Consider the following 25,852-nt stretch of genomic DNA (forward strand, 5'->3'; position numbering starts at 1 on the left):
GATCAAGGGTCACATGTGTGGGTCTTGGCTCGGGCAGCGCCCGCTATGAGTGTCTGATCTGATTCGCGCCCTGTGATTATTTTATGGCTTGAGCCTCTTGCAATTAAAATGTCTTGGCCGGTTGTTTGACTTGGTGTTCATGCTCGGTATGCGTCTGTATAGAACGTCCGCCTGGAAAATGGTTGGCGTCATCTGTTTCCCCCCCCATCCTGTTGTAAGTGCTTGCCATTGGTCATAAGATGATCAGTGCCTCTAATATTACTGCGGTGTGCCTTTAATGTATGCGGCAGGTTCAAAATTAATTAAAAGGGTGGAATAAAACTAGTGAGCGCCCTGTGGACACTATTAAAGATGGCCGTCTTAAAGGCAACTAAGCATTATGTCAAACAAATTGGCAAAAGGAAGAAACCAGTATGGCTCACTAGAGAAGTAATATAGTAACAGAAAAGAAGCTGTGGAAAGAAAACAGAACTAGACCGAAGGAGGTGAAACATTATTAATGCTGCTAAAGAAGAAGAAATGGCCAAATCTGTTCAGGTAGAAAAAAACCTTCAGGTTGATTGACCGAAAATAAACTGGCCTTACGAAAATTAGAAATGGGGTAAATCACTCGGACAGGGGTAAGGCTGTCGCTGTCCATTTTGGATAGGTACTTTTTGTTTAGTATTTTTAAGAGGTGGCTTCTAATGTTTGGGCATGGCATTACCTCTAGGGTTCAGCTCCGGTGTTTTTGGAGGCTGATGTGTTCGATGAACTCGTGCGCCTAAATGTAAATAAGGCAATGGGTCCAGATGGTGTCCGCCCCTGAGTTCTTGTAGAACCCCAATTTGTGATTTGCTGCACCTCTAACTGATTTGTTTAACCAGTCCCTTCCAACAGGTGATGTTCCTGATGATTGGAGAATGGCCGAGAAGGGTAGTAGAGAAGAAGCTGGTAACTACAGGCCCGTTAGCTTAACATCGGTAAAAATAATGGAAACTCTCCTGAGAGGCTTCTAAAAACCAACAACTTGTTGGACCCTAAACACTGCGGCTTTACTGAGGGCAGATCAAACTAATGATTGTCACAAGTGTTGGATGAAGGGGGATTTCAGAAAAGTCTTTACAGATAGTTCCACGTAAGGAGCTCATGATCCATTATTGAAAATTGGACTTAACCCCTGGATAGTTCAGAGGATTTGCAGTTGACTATAGATATCCGGTATATGGCTGTAGATATAATGGTATAAAAGTCTGGAGGAAGACTGGTTACAGGTGGTGGACCACAAGGTTCTGCTCTGGACCCTGTTCTTTTTCACGTTTGTAAAGGACATACGAGAAGGTATAGTAGGTAAGGTGTGTTATAGGGAAGATCTTCCTGGAGGGGACTTTAACATGGAAAATTAATTGACCTTTACTGTAATAATGGGCAAAACAATGGAAACTGCGGTTCAAGGTTTCCAAATGGAAAATAAGGCAGCCGGGAAAAAAGAATCCTGTTTCAGAGTATCTTGTTGGCAGTTCTGTATTATCCAGGACTTCAGAAGAGGGGGATTTAGGGCACTGAATTCGGTCAGGGCCACGAAGTCACCAGTGGAACCAAAGACAGGCCACAAAAATGGTGGAAGGTCCGAAGCATAAAACTTATTGGGAGAGACTTCTAGAACTTAATTTGTATGTCCTTAAAGTAAAGAGAGGACCTGATTGAAACTTTTACATATGTTAAATAAGATTCTGGAGGGAATTTTTTTATAAAAGTGAACAAGGGGGCACAATCTGACACGTTTGTGGAAGATCATAAGCCACGTCAAAAAATATTTTACTGAGTAGTAGATGCTCGGAACAAACCTCTGGCAAATGTGATTGGAAAATCAGCAGTAAGTGAATGTAAACCTGCCGGGGAGAAACGTAGATCTATCCGAAGAGAACTAAAATGGAAATAATATAAGGGCCGACTGGATGGATCGTGTGCTCTCCTGCCATCTATGTGAGTCGGTGGTTGTCTTTCTTGTGTGAGCTGAATGGACGACTCCTGCTTGTGTTGACCATGGACTGGTGGGTGAAATAAGTCGGGTGACATCTGTCCAGAATCCACTGAATGGAGACCAGTTGTTGGGATATTTACTTACAGCCACGTCTTCCCCCCCCCCCCCCCCCCTCCAGTTATTCTGTGCTGGTCGGCCCTACGAGTTGGTCTATGGACGGCTGGTCTAGGCCGGTGGCGGTTGGTTAACCGGTCTTCTGTATGTTTGTCGTCTGTATGTTGAGGATGCCTGCAGATGTGCTCTGTGCTGCACACGTTGTGTCCTGCGTATCTCAAGGCTGCGTGTAATATCCATACTTATATTCTCCTTTCAAGTCGTAGTAGACTCAGTTCTAACTTTTCAGGAAAAAATGTGACTTAGCAATTGCGTAGTAAATCAGTAACTTTATTTCTAGCCCAGGCTGAACCAGGCTTTGTCTCCTTTGTTGCAGGACAGTCTTACGAAATTCGCCTCCTTGACAATCGGAAATTGGGAGAATACCAAGAGCTGAATAGTAAACACATCAAGGTAGGAGCTTGGGAACAAGGTTTTCTGGGTGACGTCCGGACGGGTCTTGATTCCTTTCCCTCGTATTTTAGAGCATCATACGAGTGGTTTTCCATGACCGGCGCCTGCAGTACACGGAGCATCAGCAGTTAGAAGGTTGGAGATGGAGCAGACCTGGCGATCGCATACTTGACATAGGTCCGTGTAATTCTAGAGAAAATGGTTTTCCCTTTTTTGTTTCCCTTCCCCCCCCCCCTCTTTTTCCTTTGAGGCTGCCTGTCAGTCCTGCTCCTAACTCCTCTTCTTCCACAACATGAAACCCTTTACTACAAGCTCGTCCTAAATTAGTCATTGTGTTTAATGTTCCATTGCACAGATATCCCATTATCTGTTGGTATATTGGATCCCAGAGCGAGCCCAACACAGCTCAATACTGTGGAGTTTTTGTGGGATCCCAGCAAGCGATCCTCTGCATTCATTCAGGTACGGGGGATTCACGGTATATTCCATCATTTAGATTTAGGTTAAATTACCCATTCACTTCTGATCAGTTTATATATACAAAATTGTTATGCATAAGATTGAGTCAGTCATCTGTATTACACTCCAGAGCTGCAGTCACAATAGTCTAGATATCTGCACAGAGTTTAATCATGATTTAAATTATGGAAAGTGTCTGTACACCATTTTTCCTACATCCGATGACTGTACAGTGCCTGGTGTGTGGAGTATAATACAGGATATAACTCCGGATCAGTACAGGATAAGTAATGTATGTACACAGTGACTCCACCAGCAGAATAGTGAGTGCAGCTCTGGAGTATAATACAGGATATAACTCCGGATCAGTACAGGATAAGTAATGTAATGTATGTACACAGTGACTCCACCAGCAGAATAGTGAGTGCAGCTCTGGAGTATAATACAAGATGTAACTCAGGATCAGTACAGGATAAGTAATGTAATGTATGTACAGAGTGACTCCACCAGCAGAATAGTGAGTGCAGCTCTGGAGTATAATACAGGATGTAACTCAGGATCAGTACAGGATAAGTAATGTATGTACACAGTCACTCCACCAGCAGAATAGTGAGTGCAGCTCTGGAGTATAATACAGGATGTAACTCAGGATCAGTACAGGATAAGTAATGTATGTACACAGTGACTCCACCAGCAGAATATCGAGTGCAGCTCTGGAGTATAATACAGGATATAACTCCGGATCAGTACAGGATAAGTAATGTATGTACACAGTGACTCCACCAGCAGAATAGTGAGTGCAGCTCTGGAGTATAATACAGGATATAACTCCGGATCAGTACAGGATAAGTAATGTAATGTATGTACACAGTGATTCCACCAGCAGAATAGTGAGTGCAGCTCTGGAGTATAATACAGGATGTAACTCAGGATCAGTACAGGATAAGTAATGTAATGTATGTACACAGTGACTCCACCAGCAGAATAGTGAGTGCAGCTCTGGAGTATAATACAGGATATAACTCCGGATCAGTACAGGATAAGTAATGTATGTACACAGTCACTCCACCAGCAGAATAGTGAGTGCAGCTCTGGAGTATAATACAGGATATAACTCAGGATCAGTACAGGATAAGTAATGTATGTACACAGTGACTCCACCAGCAGAATAGTGAGTGCAGCTCTGGAGTATAATACAGGATGTAACCCAGGATCAGTACAGGATAAGTAATGTAATGTATGTACATAGTGACTCCACCAGCAGAATAGTGAGTGCAGCTCTGGAGTATAACACAGGATATAACCCAGGATCAGTACAGGATAAGTAATGTAATGTATGTACACAGTGACTCCACCAGCAGAATAGTGAGTGCAGCTCTGGAGTATAATACAGGATGTAACTCAGGATCAGTACAGGATAAGTAATGTATGTACACAGTCACTCCACCAGCAGAATAGTGAGTGCAGCTCTGGAGTATAATACAGGATGTAACTCAGGATCAGTACAGGATAAGTAATGTATGTACACAGTGACTCCACCAGCAGAATATCGAGTGCAGCTCTGGAGTATAATACAGGATATAACTCTGGATCAGTACAGGATAAGTAATGTATGTACACAGTGACTCCACCAGCAGAATAGTGAGTGCAGCTCTGGAGTATAATACAGGATATAACTCCGGATCAGTACAGGATAAGTAATGTAATGTATGTACACAGTGATTCCACCAGCAGAATAGTGAGTGCAGCTCTGGAGTATAATACAGGATGTAACTCAGGATCAGTACAGGATAAGTAATGTAATGTATGTACAGAGTGACTCCACCAGCAGAATAGTGAGTGCAGCTCTGGAGTATAATACAGGATGTAACTCAGGATCAGTACAGGATAAGTAATGTATGTACACAGTCACTCCACCAGCAGAATAGTGAGTGCAGCTCTGGAGTATAATACAGGATGTAACTCAGGATCAGTACAGGATAAGTAATGTATGTACACAGTGACTCCACCAGCAGAATATCGAGTGCAGCTCTGGAGTATAATACAGGATATAACTCCGGATCAGTACAGGATAAGTAATGTATGTACACAGTGACTCCACCAGCAGAATAGTGAGTGCAGCTCTGGAGTATAATACAGGATATAACTCCGGATCAGTACAGGATAAGTAATGTAATGTATGTACACAGTGATTCCACCAGCAGAATAGTGAGTGCAGCTCTGGAGTATAATACAGGATGTAACTCAGGATCAGTACAGGATAAGTAATGTAATGTATGTACACAGTGACTCCACCAGCAGAATAGTGAGTGCAGCTCTGGAGTATAATACAGGATATAACTCCGGATCAGTACAGGATAAGTAATGTATGTACACAGTCACTCCACCAGCAGAATAGTGAGTGCAGCTCTGGAGTATAATACAGGATATAACTCAGGATCAGTACAGGATAAGTAATGTATGTACACAGTGACTCCACCAGCAGAATAGTGAGTGCAGCTCTGGAGTATAATACAGGATGTAACCCAGGATCAGTACAGGATAAGTAATGTAATGTATGTACATAGTGACTCCACCAGCAGAATAGTGAGTGCAGCTCTGGAGTATAACACAGGATATAACCCAGGATCAGTACAGGATAAGTAATGTAATGTATGTACACAGTGACTCCACCAGCAGAATAGTGAGTGCAGCTCTGGAGTATAATACAGGATGTAACTCAGGATCAGTACAGGATAAGTAATGTATGTACACAGTCACTCCACCAGCAGAATAGTGAGTGCAGCTCTGGAGTATAATACAGGATGTAACTCAGGATCAGTACAGGATAAGTAATGTATGTACACAGTGACTCCACCAGCAGAATAGTGAGTGCAGCTCTGGAGTATAATACAGGATATAACTCCGGATCAGTACAGGATAAGTAATGTAATGTATGTACACAGTGATTCCACCAGCAGAATAGTGAGTGCAGCTCTGGAGTATAATACAGGATGTAACTCAGGATCAGTACAGGATAAGTAATGTAATGTATGTACACAGTGACTCCACCAGCAGAATAGTGAGTGCAGCTCTGGAGTATAATACAGGATATAACTCCGGATCAGTACAGGATAAGTAATGTATGTACACAGTCACTCCACCAGCAGAATAGTGAGTGCAGCTCTGGAGTATAATACAGGATATAACTCAGGATCAGTACAGGATAAGTAATGTATGTACACAGTGACTCCACCAGCAGAATAGTGAGTGCAGCTCTGGAGTATAATACAGGATGTAACCCAGGATCAGTACAGGATAAGTAATGTAATGTATGTACATAGTGACTCCACCAGCAGAATAGTGAGTGCAGCTCTGGAGTATAACACAGGATATAACCCAGGATCAGTACAGGATAAGTAATGTAATGTATGTACACAGTGACTCCACAGCAGAATAGTGAGTACAGCTCTGGAGTATAATACAGGATATAACTCAGGATCAGTACAGGATAAGTAATGTAAAGTATGTACATAGTGACTCCACCAGCAGAATAGTGAGTACAGCTCTGGAGTATAATACAGGATATAACTCAGGATCAGTACAGGATAAGTAATGTATGTAAGCAGTGAATCTATTTTATGTGGATTAATTTTATATACAAAATATAAATGGTGATGTTGCAGTAGTTTTTATTTTTAGTTATTCTGTAGCTTTCCATAATAACGTGTTTGTCCTTTAATATCTATAGGTGCACTGCATTAGCACAGAGTTCACACCTAGAAAGCATGGAGGGGAGAAGGGCGTTCCGTTCAGGATACAATTTGACACGTTTAAACAGAACGAGAATGGAGAGTACACGGAACATTTACACTCGGCCAGCTGCCAGATCAAGGTCTTCAAGGTATCTGCCTGGGATCCAAACTTTGTGTCTTAGTGATCTATCACTTTAATATTTTTTAAGACCTACTAAAATCCTGTCCTGTGTCAGTCTGAAGTGTCAAACAGAACAAAACGTTAACTTTTCAGAGTTCTGACATGACATTCAAATGTGATTCCCCTCGTAGCCCTCGTTCCCCTTCTAATGTAATTGTATAGTTTTATATTGAGGTGTCGCATGAAAAATGGAGTCATCCTGTAAATGCATTACAGAACAGAAGCTGCGTCATTGACTAGTAATCTCCCAGCATTCCCCAAACATGGATGAAACTTGCAGAAATCTTTGCACCAGCTGGAGAAACGACCCCAAAATCTGCTGCGTGTGACTGCTCCCTGATAAACGCTGTCTGGGTAGATTCACACACGGCAGATCTGTTGCCGACCGTTCTGTGACTGTTCTGTACATCTGAATGTCTTAGTTTTTGTTTTTTTTTGATCGTGCACCTCCTGCTGTTAGTCCCAACCTGTAGAACAATTCCCCTCCCCCCACGTGAGCCGATCCTGTACACTTATCTGACAACCTTCACAAACGTATGCATTGCTCACTGATCCTTTGTTCCGATGAATTGTTAAAGGCGATATCCAACTATTCAACCAAATGGAAGAGCGTATGATTGCAGGATCAGACTACTCAGGATTTGTTTGTAGTCTGTTACCATGGAGACACAGATCTGCATTGAAGCTGGGGACACAAAGCGATAGGATTTTTTTAACCCCTTCAGGATGAAGACATTTTTTTTTATTTTTCATTTTAGTTTTTCACCCCCAGCCTTCCAAGAGCCATAACTTTTTTATTTTTCCATCAATAGAGCGGTGTGAGGGCTTATCTTTTGCAGGAGGAGTTGTAGTTTCTAGTGGTAGCATTTAAAGAACCATATAATGTACTGGGAAATTGAAAAAAAATTCTTTACCGGCTGAAATTCGAAAAAACTGCAATTCCTCAGTCGTTTTTTGGGTTTCGTTTTTACGGCTTTCAGGATGCGGTAAAAAAACGAGAACTGAACTTTATTCTGCATCTCAATAAGATTACGGTGATACCGAATGTGTATAGGTCTTCTTATATGTTACTACTTTAAAAAAATAACTTGTTGTAAAAAAAAAAAAAAAATTCTTTCACCCCAATCTGAAAGTCCAAAAATGGGAAAAGGTTTTTTTTTTTTGTTTTTGTTTTATTTTTCACTAATAAAAACGCTTCCCAATGTATTGCAGTATATTGTCATTTTTACAGGCTGTTAAGCCCTGCCGAAGGCTGAGTGAATGCAGTCCTGGGGTCCTTCATTAGGCCCCTGGGCTGCCATGAAAACAATCGCCACTCCCGATCTCGTTGCGGGGGGGGCGGGGGGTTGACTAGCTGAGAGGGCCGCCACCTCCAATGCCTCAGAGCGGGACGGCAGCATTTGAAGGGTTAAACAGCCTGGAACAGCGCGACTGCGGTTCCTGGCCATTAGTCCCAGGTGTCACCTGTAAAACACAGCTGACACCCGCAGAGTCTGAAGCGCGCGCCCTACATCACCGCACTATGACCCCCTGGCACGTCATTTTGTGGGAAAGGTTTAAATCAATACCTATTGCAAAGTTGATGCGTTAAAACCGTAAAAAAAAAACCTTGTTTGGGAAGGTGGACATGGCTTTTATATGTTTTGTACTAGAACCTATTAGCCACTATTTATACAAAGATTTGATGTATGCGTAGGGGCGGGGCTGTGACAACCTTTGATTTAAAGGGGCCTCTTTATAGACACGATCAATATCAAACAAATATAGTTTTAATGCAGCAACACATGGGCGTAATCTACTGTAAGAAGAACGTACCATGGTATGAAGTGTTAAACGTCTGGTGTCACTAATCTCTGACTAAACCTACAGGAGATGACGTTTTATCATTTTGTCGTAGCCCAAAGGAGCAGACCGGAAACAGAAGACTGATCGAGAGAAGATTGAAAAACGGACCGCGCAGGAGAGGGAGAAATACCAGTCGTCCTACGATACCACCATTCTGACCGAGGTGAGGAGTCCTCAACGCTACAAAGACTTTGATCTTGGGTTACATCATGTCTTCTACTCCAGTCACATCCAGAGCAGTGTTCACAATTCTCTTTTCCTTTTGAGGGAGAGCAGTGCATTGTGGGTACTCAGCGGATGGTTACACTTATTGGTCTCACTGCAGACTGTAGATAATCCACCTTTTGCCTAGGACAACCAGCAGAATTCTGTATGCAGCTTTCGGTGTGACTGGTGTAAAAATGATGATGTAATCAGTGCAAAATGAGAAATATATATATATATATATATATATAGTGTGTGTGTGTTCGTGATTTTGTCTGGTCTCCTGCCAGCAGCGAGGGCACTTGTTGTAGGAGAGTAAGGTGCAGGTTGTGTCTCTGGTCTCTATTAAATTTACTTTTTTGGCTACATAATGTTTGATCAGATCTGGTTGCCGCGTGGCTATTCAGTGGTAGCCGTGCCGGAAGTATCTGGATACTGCACATCCCTAGTAAGCTGTAATCTGAGTTTTGTCGATCCCATCCGATTACAGATGGATAAATACTGCAAAGTTCTTTACATCTTAAGAACAATGAGGGGAAATTTGCAAAGCAAAATATGCCAGAATTTTAGACCCTTTTTGCTAAATACTGATGTAAAGTACGCCAGGCAATGAATGTAGGAAGAGGACGGCGTCCAACATGTCTAGGTAACGGCCAACTTTATCCCACTGCGTTTATTTAGGACAAAATATATAAATCTGCCCCAGTGTGAGGCTTTTTATGTATTTCCAGCAGAATAAATAATGAATGGAAACCCCAGGACTGTATATTCTACAGGCGGAGCAGAGTTGGTAACATTTTGAATATCTAGAGGCTAAAAAAAAACCAACCTGCCGTAGTCTACACACAGCTGCGTGTATGTTACATTGTATCCGTGTAGACCATCCCCTGTGAGCTAAACACGGCAGAACAAATCTGATACTTTGTAAGAAGCTGCAGCTGTGTTAGCAGGACGAGGTCTGTACAGGTTTCCATTCACGGATAGCCGTGCGTCTGGTTAAAAGTTGAGGCAAAGTTTATTAGTAAGCGGCAGAACTTTTCCTGATGCTGCACTTCATTTCTAATACCGGATGACCCTATAAGACCAGACTCCATGCTTTGTGTCCTAGTGCTCCCCGTGGCCGGATCTGCCTTATCAGTCCAACAGCTCCTCTTCTCCTGGATACAACAGCTCCCCGAATAGCTTCAGCATCGGTGACGGGTATGTTATGTTCTGCTGGGGGTTGTAGTCGTGTATCTCTTCCTGTGGGTGTTGTAGTCCAGGAACATTGAACAGTCAGTATAATACACGGTGTTGCTGGTAGTAGAACCCTGTGTTGCTTCTGCTGGAGGTTCTGGGCTGCGGCTGTCGGCAGGTTTTCAGCACTTCTCCTGTGGACAGCAGCGTGTACATAACCTGTTTACCCGCTCGTTACTCCCTCCAGTCTGGATCTTTCTTCTCATTCTCGTGTTTCTTGCCCTTTTTTAGTAACTGCTCCCCGACCCCTCCGGTGGAACCTCCTCCTCCCCCCCTCCAAAACGAGGTAAGAATGACAACAATGTGTAACCTTTAACATCGTAAGAAACAAACTATCGAGCCGGATCCTGGTCTGTTTCTGCTTTGAATACGTCTGTTTTATGTAGAATGATGACCAGGGCTCCACGGCGACATTTGGTCATCCGCAAGTTGCGGTAAAATTGTGACGTTACCACATCCTCCATGTTTTCCTATAGCGGGGGGAGGGGTTGCGTGACTTATACAAGGATTCTGACAATTAAAATCTTGCAACATTTTCCACCGTTGGAAGTTTGTGGTGATGCTGCAGCTTAACAGTAATTAGCTGGTTAACGAATGTCGCCGCGGAGCCGCAGCTTTACAGGGATTTATCACATTGCATTTAAAATTAACAATCGCGCTGGAATCCGTCCTGAGCAACGCTCTGTACTCGGCATCCATCACCAGTAGAAAACCGCCATAATACAACGTATCTTCTATAGAGACAAGATTTGTCATTTTTACAATATTTATCTTGCACAGAAAACGGTTTCTGGATTTCAAAGTGAGACTTGGAATACGGAGGAGAAAGGAAAGGTAATTTTTAATTTTCTAGACTTCTTATTATTATTATTATTTATTATTACTTTATTGGTTTTATTATTTTATTTCATGAACCTTCACTTTGTCTCCTAACAGCATCTCGTGCCTTCCGCAACCATCCAAGACGTGCAGCAATGGCTTCAGCGTAACAGATTCCCGCAGTTTTGCCGGCTGCTGTCCAGTTTCTCAGGTATTTCCGGTCGCCGCCGCCTCTTTTGGTCCAGGCTTTCTGTCATTTTTTTTAATTTGGTTTTCCTATTTTGCGTATCAACTGCTGTTTGTCAGAGAACTTAGGACAGGAGTCAGTCCATGGTTATGAAAGCATTCAGAGCTGAACTCTCCCAGCATTCCCTGCGTCTGTTCAGTGTCTGCAGCGCTTAGCTGGGTGATTTTGCATTCTTGGAAGTGTCTTTATATCAGGCACAATACAGTCTTAATTATAGGAGCTCGTCTAAACGGTTAGTGGCCGTCCACAATCTTACTGACTGTTTCCATTAAGAAAAGCAAGATTGTGAATGTGGCACTTGTCAACATTTCACGTAGATTAAATCTCCATATATAGTGTACGTTGGTGTTCAGAGGTTTACATAGGAGACCCAAATGCCTGAAGTCAGACTGTACAAATAAAATTAATCTTAATGGATCCATAGTTAGGATGAATTTTTCCCTGAATCCAGTTAGGCCCCATGCACACGACCGTAGAATTTGTCCGTAACTGGATCGTAGCTGCGGTCCGCAATTACGGACCTATTATATTCCATTGACCACTGACACCTTCCCATATATTTGCGGGAAGGTGTCCGGGCTGTAGAAAGCCTCCGCAAAAGATAGGACATGTCGCTTTTTACGGACCATTCTCCCATACTTTGTATGGGAGCGCAGGCCAAATATGCGGATGACTGTCCGCGGCCGGCCGTGCTCTTAATCAGACAGGGATTACGGGCACGGATGTGTGCACGAGGCCTTAATGAGTATATTCTCCAGAATTTATTCTATTTTGTGACTTGTCTGGATTGTGGTCCTCAATTTGAGGCATTAAAACAATGTGTAGATTTGGGTCAGATGTTGGAGGATCCTGTTCCTGGCACTGGATATTGCAGAGCGGGCAAATGTGAGGTGTGAAACCGCTTTATTATTAGGAGCAGCCAAATCCGATAATGACGCCGCAGAAGAACTCCTAGATAGATTTGCTGCCTGCTATTACGGGTCCTATGAAGATGTTGCATTCTTAAGTGCCGCTTATTATCCGCTCAGGCCGGGGAGGGTTCCTGGCACAACATTCCTGACATTTGGAGAAGTCTCCGAGGACTCTTGTAATGATGATGATTCTGCAGCAGAGGAGACGGGTTCAGGTTGCTCAAGATTTGGGTGGCACAAAAAGCGGAGAAGGATTTGAGGCTGCACCTCCCGGCACATTTACATAAAGATCACCCAGTCATTAGACCTCCCCATCATTTACATAAAGATCACCCAGTCATTAGACCTCCCCATCATTTACATAAAGATCACCCAGTCATTCGATGCTCCTCTATCATGGACGACTTGTATATGAAACCTTTTACTTTTTATAATCTCCAGGCGCTGACTTATTAAAAATGACCAAAGAAGATTTTATCCAAGTCTGCGGCCCGGCTGATGGGATCCGACTCTTTAACGCAGTGAAGGGCAGGTGGGTACAAGTCTCGTGATCGGCAGGATTAGCACCTGTGCAGGTAATGATTGTCACTTGTCCTTCCGCAGGAATGTGAGGCCCCGGCTGACCGTATACGTGTGCCATGAATCTGAGCAGAACAGATCTGTCCTGCAGCATAAACAAGAGTCTGGAAACTCTGCCGTGTGTGGTAGGTGGCAGCTCCGTATTAACCCCTTAGTGGCTGGAGAATGCTTTTCTTTTTGGCATGTGCTGTTTTACTGGGTGTCACTTACAGGTTATACATGAACACGATGATGTTTGGGGTGTAGTGCGAACATGCAGGGTTTGTGATTGCCGGGACTAATACAGGACTGTACAAATGGTGAATGGTCACGAACAGTTAACCCATGTAACTGCAGCAACACCGCTGTGGCGTTCAGGAGTGGGGTACACGGTACCGGCAGTCACGTAAACACTGGACGCCCCCCTGCCTGTGAGTAGCGGCCGGCCCAGTGCTGCTCTTGTAAATGCAAAATTAGAACTTGCGCCTAATGATCTGTGACCTCTGAGGGAATGTGGAACGAGTTCATCAAACATTTCAGCTGCTGATTGTAAGGATGTTGTTTCAGGGTCTGTATTTCCTGCCCAACCGGTTTCTCTGACCATAAATTACAGACTAGTCCCAAAAATGCCGACTATCTGCAGCGCGAGGCTTGTGTCTCCAAATATCCTGGGTAGGAATTGGCAAGTTCGCTTATTCACCCGATGCCGATGTTCCCTCCTATTACACATGGTTTAGCCTCTTGTCTTCGGTTTATCGGCCAGGACACATGGACTTTGTATAGTCGGAGCTCATACCGTAATGTCCGTCGTCCTGGGCTGTATGTGATCTGGGTATCTGCTCTTCTGGCTAACGTTGCGCTCTCCGCAGTGTACCACGCCATATTCTTGGAAGAGCTGACGGCCTTGGAGTTAATGGAGAAGATTGCAAACCTGTATACCATTTCACCACAACAAATCAATCAGATTTATAGACAGGGACCAACTGGAATCCATGTGGTTGTGAGCACAGAGGTGAGTACAGGTTCTCTTTATTGGATTTCCTCTTGCTGTGTTACAACACACACACCTCATGTCGATTACATGCTGGAAATGTGACCCCAAGTAAGTGGATCCAATTCTCCAAGCATGACCATCTCTATGAAGCCGGCCACAGACCTACATATTATTCATCTGCTGCCAATCAGACGTGTCCATAGGTAGGGGAGATGTGCAGCGGCAAGCGTCTGGAAGCCCCTGATCTCCAGTGTAACCAAAGAATTGAAATTTGACATCCACCAACCAATCTGTGCCCCCCCCCCCCCCCCCGCTTCATGTCTGTTTGGCTATTTCCGGAAATAAATGTATCGGTGTACGGACTCGATAAAGTCTGAGCCCGCACTCCGATACATTTATTTCCGGAAAAAGCCGAACAGACGCTGAGCGCTCACACAAGATCTTCAGCAGCTTCGTTCTAGAGGTTGGTGGAGGTCTCAGTGCTCGGACCCCCACCAATCCAAACTTCTGACATGTCACTGATATGTCAGAAGTCTGTCAAACGTTTAGCTGCACTCTAAGAGGGAGTGTAGGGGATTACCTGGAGACAGACGACTTGTTCAGAAATCCCTAGTTGCTGATCTGTACGGACGGGCGCGTACGCCATTCTCCACACCTCTAATGGGGACTTGTCTGGCTAAGAAAACTGGCATAGAAAAGTTGGTAAATTACCCCCTAGGACTCTGAATGTAGGTCTGTATACTTGTCTAAGACCTGTCTTTCCTGGTATCTGCTGTAACTGACTAATTTGCTGGCGGTTTAAGAATGTCCGCACCAATGTTAGTTTGTACATAGTAGTCCAGAATTCACAATTCTGCTGGTTGTCATTGGAAACAGTCAGCAAGCTTGTGGACTAACCTCCCCCACCCCAGCAAGTTAGCTAAACTGCTCTGAGGGGGGACTTTGAGCAGTCCGTGGTGTAAAGATGACCCTTCCTAGAATGCAAATGACCTGCGCAAGCTCTGCAGACGCTGAACAAGCAGGGAATGCTGGGAGATGAGAAGTCAGTCCACCTTCAAGTTACTCTACTCTGAAGACTTTTTGTTCAGTAGGTACATCAAACCTGTGCAGGTGCCTTTCCTTACAACCGAGGAATTGTTTTTGGATGTTTTTATGATGAATTTTGCATTTGAGAACTTGAGTTTTATTGTCTTCTCTCCCTCAGATGGTCCAGAACTTCCAGGATGAATCCTGCTTTATCCTCAGCACTCTGAAAGGTGGGTCCGCTGAGCCCTGGGGTGGGGGCTTGTCGGTAGTTTCTTTCCAGCTGTATTAACGGCAGTGCACTTTGTTTTGCAGCGGAGAACGGCAACGGCTATCACGTCATCTTAAAGTAAAATCACAAATTGTCAGGATGAAGATTGAGACTGCTCTGCATTAATGGGCCAGTGAACAAACTCCTGGTGCCCTTGTCAGTGTGTAGCAACATAGGACAGGAATTCGGAATTTGTATAAAAAAAAAAAATCCTTGGGTTCGTAGACCCGCTGTCTGACGGGCGTCTTCCTGTGGACTCCTTGTGGCCGCGCTGTGAACTGTACAGATGTAAATAAGTGAACCTGTCCTTGTATTAATGTCTGCGGCCCATGATCATGTAAATACTAGAATCAAACACTGGATCTATAAATGTGGATATGTCCCCTCACGTTCTAATGTATGTAACACTCAGGACCCCTTACTGACCGAAGGAATTGTACATGTATATCGGATTTATTGTGCCATCCAGGTAGTGTCCTTACCTGAAAAGCACCGCGGTGTCCTGTGCGAGGCAGGGGGGCCGCCGCGGTGTCCTGTGCGAGGCAGGGGGGCCGCCGCGGTGTCCTGTGCGAGGCAGGGGGGCCGCCGCGGTGTCCTGTGCGAGGCAAGGGGGCCGCCGCGGTGTCCTGTGCGAGGCAGGGGGGGCCGCCGCGGTGTCCTGTGCGAGGCAGGGGGGGCCGCCGCGGTGTCCTGTGCGAGGCAGGGGGCCGCCGCGGTGTCCTGTGCGAAGCAGGGGGGCCGCCGCGGTGTCCTGTGCGAGGCGGGGGGGGGGGCCGCCAACACCCTATTTGCTTTAAACACTAGATTGTGAAGACCACGAATGAATGTATCGTCAGTGCTGTGTACACGTGACATGGAAAATACTTTCATGCAGCAAGAAAAATGTAAAATGTTGTTGTAATTTCCGTAGACTACTTGTAAGCTTTGCGCACTTTGCAATCTTTCGCACAATTAAGGTAGTAAACCTACATGGGCCGGGGTTCTGAATACTTTTTCTTGTAGTTCACGTTGGTCACTGATTTACACTACATAAGCTGAGAATATGGATTATAAAACTGAAATCTGTTAAACTTGAATCTTCTAAATGGTGCAACTATTTTTTTTTGGGGGGGGGGTTTCCAATCAATGGCAGGGTGGGGGGGGGGTACTGCTTTCCAATAGACTTTGCTGTGTTGGGTTTCACGAGCTGCTGGTACTTGGGATTTTGTGCCTTCAGCCTCTCACACAAACATCTGAGCCGCTGGTTACGTAGAATATTGGGCGACGCGCTGGAGTAGTTGTGCTCGGGGGTGTCATCGTGCACGTCGTCATTGCAGAGTGTATTGTGTGTAGTGCAGGGATTTCCCAAAACACTTCAGCTTTTTTACTCTTATATGAATTTTTCTGTTTTTTTTTGTGTTTGTCAAGACTTTTAAGCTGGAATTGAATGTCTTCTCTGTTGTGGTTCCAGTAGATGATTCTGTCTTTTTCTCAGAGAAGCTGAACCAGCAGCAGCTCCAGCTGTTTGATCTCCAACCCTTTACATCCCAGAACAGGACATCAGTTTTTTTGCTATAATCCAAAGTCCAACCTAACAGAAATGTATCAGTTTATAGTCTTGAAGCCCTGAATTGTAACCAGATGAATGTAACGGATATTGGGAACGACTGGTTATGTCCATTTTATATTCGTCGTGCTCCATGAAATATTATTGCCCCTCCAATGTACAAAACTGTGTCAATTTCATGAAGTTTTAAATGATCAACTTGTGACCTGTAATGTTGGGTGTAAATTCTCCACGGATCTGCCCTTGGCCGTTTGGAGATATTTGTTTGGTCAGGATCCATCAACAGTAATAACGGAGACTGCCGGACGTCTGAGCCGTCCGTTATAGAATGGTCTGATGAACAGACGGTCTCTGAATACTTGGATTTGCCCCCAGAATAACGGCTGCTGCAAAGATGATTATTGTCCTTGGTGAAGTTTTGCAGGGATATAACTGGTTAGGACGAGACCCTACAATCCCCGGAGACCCTGCTGGTGTTGTGCTGCCTCCGTTCTTCCGGCTCTTAGTGTTGCGTTGGTCACATAGTAACTTCAATACTTTTAAAGTAACAAAGTAGCACTTAACGTGATAGAAACCCATATTAGATGAGACTGGAGGAACGGAGGATTGATGATGTCACCAGTGCTGGGTGTCCAAGGAATAACAATGCAATAAACGCACTAGAGAATTGTGGGTAATATCAAGCTGGTCTTGTAGGGTTCTTGTTTTTTGATCTCCAATCCCCTTCTTTTTTTGTTTCCAGCTCTTTGAGGTGCGGGGGAGGGCCGTCAACCAGTGTGAGCGCTCGGGGGTTATATCCGGATGGTTGGGGCCTTGCGTCTTTGCTCACCGTTTCTTTGTACGGATGTCCTGCAGGTGAAGGTGTTGGGATGTCGTCGTTGTTTGTCTTTCCTTCTATGTATGGAGTTTTCTAGCGACTTTTTTTTTTTGTTCTGGTGCCTGGGGGGGGAGGGGTTGGGTTTCTAATACCGTTTCCTTAGACGTTTCTTGTGGATTATATCAGAACTTTACACTTTTCTATGCAATGATGGGAGTGAATGTCTGACCTGCTGTATGGACAGATGACTGAACGGTTTCATTACTGCCATTAATATATATATTTTTTGTACATGTAATGGATGAAGCGCATATTGCACTGGCCACTGATGTTGTACTGGAACATTCTAGAACTGGAATCTAATAAATGCAAATAAACATCTTTGTGCAAAAGAAAAGCGACTTTGTGCCTTGTTTGTAAGGAGCAGAAACCGGAGACGTCTGATAAAGATCAAATCTCCAACGAAATGTAAAACTCGCTATAAAAGCCATTTACGGTGTATTAGGAAGGCGATAAACTGGCCGGGCTTGTAAATCGTGAGATAATCAACGTGTTATGTGGAGTTTACATGTCGGATGCTGTAAATGGTTCAGAATCCGTTTCCCTGTAATTTCTGCAGTGACAAGTAATCTGAAGCCGGCTGTATCCGCAAAGGAGCGGGGGAGAACTCCGGACGCGGTCACATGACGTACATTTCTGCCTCTGCAGTCTGTACATTTTATAAAGGGGCTCTGCAATAAACAAGACCGTTCTACTTCAACTCTGCATGTTTTCTGGATGCAGCCTGCAGTGTAAAGAACGGAGGCTTATTCTGGACGTCATTGCTACATCCTGGGATCTGTATACATCTAGTCATTGTTTCGAACATATAGGATTTATTTATATATTTTTTTTCTTCACATCTTGTCAGTCCCATGAAAAGATACAACCTTGGTTGTTAGGCCTCATTCACATGGTGCACGGTTGGTCAGTACCTTTAAAAAAATATATATATATTTTTTTTTTAGAAGTCTAAATCCTAAGTAGATGCAAAAATATATATACATGTTTCCATTTTACTTTTCTGTGGTAAAAAAATAACATAAAAAATGGATGTAAAATACTGATCAGATGCGAGTGTGAATAAGGTCTTATGGTACGTCCACACGGGATAGAACAATCTGCCTGCGTAACATGTGCTGTGGATTTCACCGCTCCCATTGGAAAGTGAAAATTCCCAACCTAAATTCACATGCTGCGAAATCTAGAATCCGCACCGCAGGTCAGTTACTGCGCAGAAATATTCTGCATCATGTGGATGAGATGTGTTAAAACCTCATCCACTCCGCTGCTACTGTAATATGGTGTCGGTTTTTTTAACTTGCAAATAGCAATGGAAAATTGTAGCGTATCATCCAGGTGTGAACGTACCCTTACGCTGATGTGGATTTATGTAGGAACGTTTCCTGGAGCTGCGTCTTTAAATTGACCACGTTCTGTGTAACTTTTGCCGTCCTGATGGTTCCTGCTGCACTACCACTGCTACATGTTCAATATCCTCAAGTGAATTTTCTCTTGGTTAACCTTAATGGGACATATGGACATAATATAGGGGTTCCCCTGATGGAGACACGGGTAAGAGCCGTTCTCACCCTGGAGTGCCTGGTATCTTTATACACTACCTGGACACAGAAGTTAACCCCTTGTTGATATTCAGTAGATCTATGGCTTCGTTTACATCTGCGTCAGGGCTCCGTTCTGGCGGTCTATGAGAACAGAACCCTGACAAACAAATGGAAACCATAGGTTTTAATGCAATAGCCAAAAAAGGCGACCGCACACTGCGAACACCAATGCCACCTAAACACTAAATAAATCTGCATTGCTGCTGAATCTACTTACAGTAGTGCGGTTCTTAAGGCACATTTTGATCAAATTGTGTGAGCCCACCTGCCATGACAAGGCTACGTCGATGAGGTGAGCCCTACACTGCTCGTACACCCAGAACTGGGTCGAACCCTACATATTCTTGGAGTGGTAGGAACTGGCATTAAACTAATTAAAATCCCCAAGGCCAGAATGGGAGGAGGGCAAGATCAAAAATGGAGGCGGTCACTAACCCCACATGTATGCAGTACATAAGAGACAACCTAGAAGACTACGGTATTGCTTCTGTCTAAACGACTGGACCCTTGCACAACTGAGACAAACGGAAACTGTTTGCACCAGATCCGTCACCATTGAAATCGATGGTGATGGAAACGAAGACCCATGATTTCTGTTTGTTTCAGTCAGGGCTTCTTTCTGACGGGAAGCTGCGGCGGAACACCATAACGGAGCCCTGACGCAGATGTGAATGACGACTATCCGCTGCTGGATATGTTGCACTTTCATGGCTATTTCCGCATTATTATCTCCAATCCCCTGAAATGCAGCAACTCTGGAGCGGTTTCTGATACAAGAAGTCACTTCCTGTCAGCCATATTGGTTTTCAAGAATCTAATATTTTGGTCTCCCAGTCACACAAACCTTACAAGCCTGTGTTCATATATATTCGCTCCCAACATCTCCGTCTGTGCACTATGGGAAGCGATCACTGAGACAACGTTTACTGTGGAAATCCAGGGCAGTTCCGGGCTGTTGTGCAGAGTAACCTCGTCGTCCTGTACAGGGAAGATTTAGGACATTTTCCCGGCGGGTCATGTCGGAAGGTGCATGCGGCAGCACCTGGCGTTCATACGGCTACAATGTACTAAGATAGGATACGGCGCCGGACACAGAAACACTGCAGGTAACGTTTTTGGATCCCAGGGAGGTCTGGCGCCACAATTGATGTCCCCTGTGCCAGAACAGATCCCATAGAAAGCTATTGGATCCGTTCTAGCATCAGTTTGCCTCCAGCTTTTCTTCAACACGCCGGACATATGTGAACGGTCCCTAACTGATGAGGGTCTCATTCCCTCCCTGAGGGTGAATATGTTCTCTAGTCCAGAATAGACGGCAGGAGCCATTGCTGTGGAGCAAGTGCAATAAGTAACTGGTTATCACTATTATGAGGCTCCAGAGCATCTGAAATGGTGAAATCCAACATGCTTGACCCCCCCACATCTTTCATGGGGGTACGACGGGGCTGCCCCAATAGATCAGCGGGTTTGGTCAGCTTTAGGAACCGCTCCATTCACTGATCATAGATTTGTGTGAGTTCGGGTATGTTCACACAACCTATTTTCAGCCCTTTTTCGGGCCGTAAACTCCCCAAAAAATACCTAAAAATACGGGGGTTGAACGCCTCCTAATATCTGACCATTGATTTCAATGGGAAAAACGTCATTCCGCTCCCATGGGGTGTTTTTTATGCGGCCGTTTTTAAAAATGCCCCATAAAAAAGAAGTGCATGTCACTTCTTGAGCCATTTTTGGAGCAGTTTTTCATTAACTCAATAGAAAAACAGCCGCAAAAACGGCCGTAAAAAATGCTGCAAAAAAGCGCTAATTGCTTCAAAAACTGCTGAAAATCAGGGGCTGTTTTCGCTGGAAAACATCTCTGTATTTTACAGCCGTTTTTGGTTTGCTGTGGGAACATACCCTTAGAGAGGCGCTGTCCCCAGTTTATAACTGCCCTATCTCCTACCTAATCTAGTAGGCGATTTAATGTCGATAACTACGTTTTTTTTTATTTTTTGAAAAACTTTTATTTTTGAGCAAGTTATGAACATTTTAAGATTTATGCAAATTTGTTCTTAATGCCCAACTGGGCTTTTTTTTAAACTTTTCACCAAGTGGGCATTGTATAAGGCTGGGTTCACACGAGCACATTACGTCCGTCATGGACGGAACGTATTTCGGCCGCAAGTCCCGGACCGAACACACTGCAGGGAGCCGGGCTCCTAGCATCATAGTTATGTACGACGCTAGAAGTCCCTGCCTCGCTGCGGGACAACTGTCCCGTACTGTAATCATGTTTTCAGTAAGGGACAGTAGTGCCACGGAGAGGCAGGGACTCCTAGCATCGTACATAACTATGATGTTAGGAGTCCGGCTCCTTGCAATGTGTTCGGTCCTGGATTGCGGCCGAAATACGTTCCGTCCATTACGGACGTAACATGCTCCTGTGAACCCAGCCTAAGTGTACGATACTGACCAATCAGCGTCATACACTTCTCTTCATTCCAGCCCAGCATGATCTCGCGAGATCACTCTGTGTCGTCACCTTATCCCGCGAGTCCTTCACCGGAACGATGGAAGATTGAACAGACATCACCTGCAGCCACTGCAGATTCGGATAAAATTCCTGGCACGGCTGGAGGTGATGTCCGTTCACTCTTCTGTCACTCCGGTTAAGGAGTCGCGGGATGAAGTGATGTCACAGCATGATCTCGCGAGATCACGCTGAGCTGTGGATCATGCTGGGCTGGAATGAAGAGAAGTGCATGACGCTGATTGGTCATGCACTTATACAACACCCACTTGGTGAAAAGTAAAAAAATAAAATAAACCGTAGTTCTCGACATTAGCGCGCCTTTTAGATTAGGTAGGTGATAGGGAAGTTATAAACTGGTGACAGCGCCTCTTTAAACATGGTGATAAAATGCTCTTTACGTGTCACCTGCTGTATTCAGTCTAAAGCCCTGTTTACACAGAGTTTTTGGACGTGGAAACCACGTCGGAAAACGTGCTAAAAAACGGCCGAAAATGCCTCCCATTGATTCTAATGGGAGGCGGAGGCGGTATTTTCCCGTCTCGCAAGAAAAATAAGCGACATGCCCTATCTTCGGGCGTTTACGTCTCTGACCTCCCATTGACATCAACGGGGCAGAGGAAGCGTTTTTCGCTGCGTTTTTGCCCATGGCGCTCATTAGCCACGGGCGAAAAACAGTGAAAAACGCGGCAAACATTGTGCAGGCAGATCAAAATCTGCATCAAAATTCCATACAGGGCCTAAGGCTCTGTTCACAATGTTTGAGACTTCTGTTGAAGGTTTACGGTTAGGCTGCGTTCACACACACTATTTACGGACGTAATTCGGGCGTTTTAGCCCCGAATTACATCCGAAAATATGGCTCCAAAGCGTCGGCAAACATCTGCCCATTCATTTGAATGGGCTTTACGATGTTCTGTGCCGACTGGTCATTTTTTTTATGCGCCGCTGTCAAATGACGGCGCGTAAAAAAGATGCCCGCGTCAAAGAAGTGCCTGTCACTTCTTGGGACGTAATTGGAGCTGTTTTCCATTGACACCATGGAAAAACAGCTCCAATTACGTCTGTAATGGACGCAGCAAAAAACGCCTGCACGTGCCATTATGTCTGAAATGCCGGAGCTGTTTTCTCTTGAAACCAGCTCCGTAATTTCAGCCGTAACGGAGGCTGCCGTGTGAACATGCCCTCAGAAGTGGTTGTACAGTTTTAGAAAAACCATGGCTGCTTTTTTTGCAGAAACAGCGCCACACCTGTCCATGGGTTGCATCTGGTATTGCTGCTCAGTTCTATTGAAGAGATTGAGACTGAGCTGCAATACCACACACAACCTGTAGACGGGTGTGGTGCTTTTTTTTTGGAAGAAAGGAGCCATGTTTTTCTAATCCGTATATATATTCGTCCTGGCAGATGCCAAAAGGAATCTCTTGGGTTCTGTCAGGTAAATAGGGCGCTATGGATACGTTCGGCATATGCGTCGTGAGCTTTTGCGGTTCATAATAAACTGAACATGGATAAGAAGCGTGATCTGAACAGCGACTTCCTAAACTTTACTACTTAGCAAGTAAAGAAACCGTAATCATTCTTGAGCGAGAACAAAATCGGAGAGCAAATTGTAGTCGGGGGATGGAGTAGGTGCGTAGAATAGCAAAACGCGAACAACCAAACGTTACAAGGTGACACATTATTAATCTTGCATGAAACGGTTGGAGTTTTATAAATGTTCTCTTATTGTTTTGTTGTTTTGCGTTGAGGTAAATGGAGCGCGTTGTTTGACTGTAACGTAATATAATATAATATAACATAACAGGTGCCACTTATGACAATAACAATTAAATAAGTAGAAAAAAAGGCTGAAAGTGTGAATTTGCTGAACCCATTGTGACCCATTAGTGCTGATGGATTTTATGATGGGAACGCCCCTCCCCCTGCAGATTTGCCGCAGTACATTTACGTTGCATTTTAACCTTTTAATGAGCCGAGTCCTGAAGCGAATATTAATGAGCGGCTGAATGTTGGTTTATTGCTGAATACAGATGGATTGTTTAATGGTCCAAGAAATATAAAAACCAGTACAGCGCGTCCCAATGTGCGACTAGTGACATGCTAAGAATAGTCGGTGAGGGGGGAGTAACACAGGGGGGGGGGTTGTTACTTTCCACTTCCTTAGAAGTTTGATGTGATAGATCATAGATGACCAGAGCGCTACCAGGAGGAGGAGGGGGAGGGTATTGCTGGATCCCAAAAATTACTTGTACTCAACATTTCAGGAGAGGAGTGTGCTGATCTTGTGGGGAGGCAGCTACTAAGTTACAAAGTGGAATGGGCAGGGTGCCCAGCAGCACAGAGGATTTCAGGAGAGGAGTGCGCTGATCTTGTGGGGAGGCAGCTACGAAGTTACAAAGTGGAATGGGCAGGGTGCCCAGCAGCACAGAGGATTTCAGGAGAGGAGTGTGCTGATCTTGTGGGGAGGCAGCTACTAAGTTACAAAGTGGAATGGGCAGGGTGCCCAGCAGCACAGAGGATTTCAGGAGAGGAGTGTGCTGATCTTGTGGGGAGGCAGCTACTAAGTTACAAAGTGGAATGACCAGGGTCCCAGCAGCACAGAGGATTTCAGAAGAGGAATGTGCTGATCTTGTGGGGAGGCAGCTACGAAGTTACAAAGTGGAATGAACAGGGTCCACAGCAGCACAGAGGATTTCAGAAGACAAATGTGCTGATCTTGTAGTGAAGCAGTTACTAAGTTACATAACGAAATCAGCAGGCTCCCCAGCTGCACAGAGTATTTCAGGAGATGGATGTGCGGATAGTTAGATAGTGGAATGAGCAGGGTCCCCAGCAGCACAGAGGATTTCAGAAGAGAAGTGTGCTGATCTTGTGGTGAAGTAGTTACTAAGTTACATAATGGAATGAGCAGGCTCCCCAGCTGCACAGAGTATTTCAGAAGAGAAATGTGCAGCAGCCCAGATAAATGATGACCCTCTGTGCTGTGTCTCCCCCAGGGGCCCTCTCCTCCCCAGCCCTTATTTCCAGCTGCACGGACCTAATGATAATGTCTTTTTCCTGGAGTTATCCATTAATCTGGAAAGTTATTTATTAATTGCCCCTATACCTGCGGCTCTGGACGTCACATTCCCTCCGCTCCGTCTGATCCATTGCAATTTCCAACCCTCTTCAATACTTAACATGAAACAAAGTCACAAATCAAAAAACTTTTCCTAAAACTCAGTTGACATGCCGGAATAAGTGAAATCTCCAGGATCTTACGGCTTCTGATCTGCTGCTCCCCGTCCTTCTCTATTAGTAATGGACTGAGCGACATCCCCCCCAGCGGTCCAACACGGCACCGCCGGGCGATCTAATGTACAGCAGCGGCGTGAAACTACAACTCTCAGCATCCCCTGACATCTCAGGCCCTCAAACACTGGAACAAACTGTACAGCTATCAGGACAGGTTTTCAATTTCTGGGTAATTGTCCTGATTCACAGGCAGCAAGCAGTGATAGTAAGGGTATGTTCACACACACTAATTACGGACGTAATTCGGGCGTTTTTGCCCCCAATTACGTCCGAAAAATGCGGCTTGAAAGCGTTGACAAACATCTGCCCATTGAAAGCAATGGGCTGACGTTTGTCTGTTCACACGAGGCGTATATTTACGTGCCGCTGTCAAATGACGGCGCGTAAATAGACGCCCGCGTCAAAGAAGTGACCTGTCACTTCTTGGGGCGTAATTGGAGCCGTTATTCATTGACTCCAATGAAAATCAGCGCCAATTACATCCGTAATGGACGCGGCGTTCAAGAGCCTGCACAATCCGGTACGGCTGAAATGACGGGGATGTTTTCTCCTGAAAACATCCCCGTAATTTCAGCCGTTACGGACGCTGCCGTGTGAACATACCCTTAGGAAATTGAAACATAAAATGTCAGGAAGTTGCAGAACTTTTCCTTATACCATGATTAGGGTTTATGGGACTGGAGCGGATTTAATAGAAGAGTCACAATGTGGTTACAAAAAGCTGCTAATAGTGACGTCATCGGGGAGTCACTCGTGTTCAGAGGCCACTGGAAGTTTCTTCACAGGAAACGCAGATTCTTTCTCTATTCAGGGTCAGACAAACCACATGTGAAGCTGCGCGGGGCCCCGGAGGTAAGAGAGGGCTCAATCCTATCACAGGCCAGGGCTCCGCGGCGTTTAAACGCACAATAACCGCGGGCAATGTTACTCCCTGTGATCACATGACGTCATACGTGAACTTGTGATGTCATACATCTGCAATTTCGCAATCGCAAAAATCCAAT

The 25,852-nt window shown here is 44.8% G+C and overlaps 1 protein-coding gene across 1 annotated transcript in view; it reads left to right on the top strand.

Moving 5' to 3' along the window:
* Window positions 1-15,602, top strand: part of TFCP2L1 (transcription factor CP2 like 1) — a 28,554-nt gene extending 12,952 nt beyond the window's left edge. Inside the window, exons 3-16 of the mRNA XM_075829054.1 lie at window positions 2,454-2,530; window positions 2,602-2,707; window positions 2,886-2,992; window positions 6,720-6,872; window positions 8,802-8,912; window positions 10,062-10,153; window positions 10,421-10,475; window positions 10,970-11,023; window positions 11,126-11,219; window positions 12,608-12,698; window positions 12,770-12,870; window positions 13,594-13,736; window positions 14,923-14,974; window positions 15,057-15,602. Coding sequence (XP_075685169.1) covers window positions 2,454-2,530; window positions 2,602-2,707; window positions 2,886-2,992; window positions 6,720-6,872; window positions 8,802-8,912; window positions 10,062-10,153; window positions 10,421-10,475; window positions 10,970-11,023; window positions 11,126-11,219; window positions 12,608-12,698; window positions 12,770-12,870; window positions 13,594-13,736; window positions 14,923-14,974; window positions 15,057-15,094 — 1,274 coding nt within the window. The 3' untranslated portion in view covers window positions 15,095-15,602. The remainder of the gene's footprint in view (window positions 1-2,453; window positions 2,531-2,601; window positions 2,708-2,885; window positions 2,993-6,719; window positions 6,873-8,801; window positions 8,913-10,061; window positions 10,154-10,420; window positions 10,476-10,969; window positions 11,024-11,125; window positions 11,220-12,607; window positions 12,699-12,769; window positions 12,871-13,593; window positions 13,737-14,922; window positions 14,975-15,056) is intronic.
* The last annotated feature ends 10,250 nt before the right edge of the window (window positions 15,603-25,852 follow it).

Source organism: Rhinoderma darwinii, chromosome 6 (assembly GCF_050947455.1).
Source record: "Rhinoderma darwinii isolate aRhiDar2 chromosome 6, aRhiDar2.hap1, whole genome shotgun sequence".
In the NCBI taxonomy this organism is placed as follows: Eukaryota; Metazoa; Chordata; class Amphibia; order Anura; family Rhinodermatidae; genus Rhinoderma; species Rhinoderma darwinii.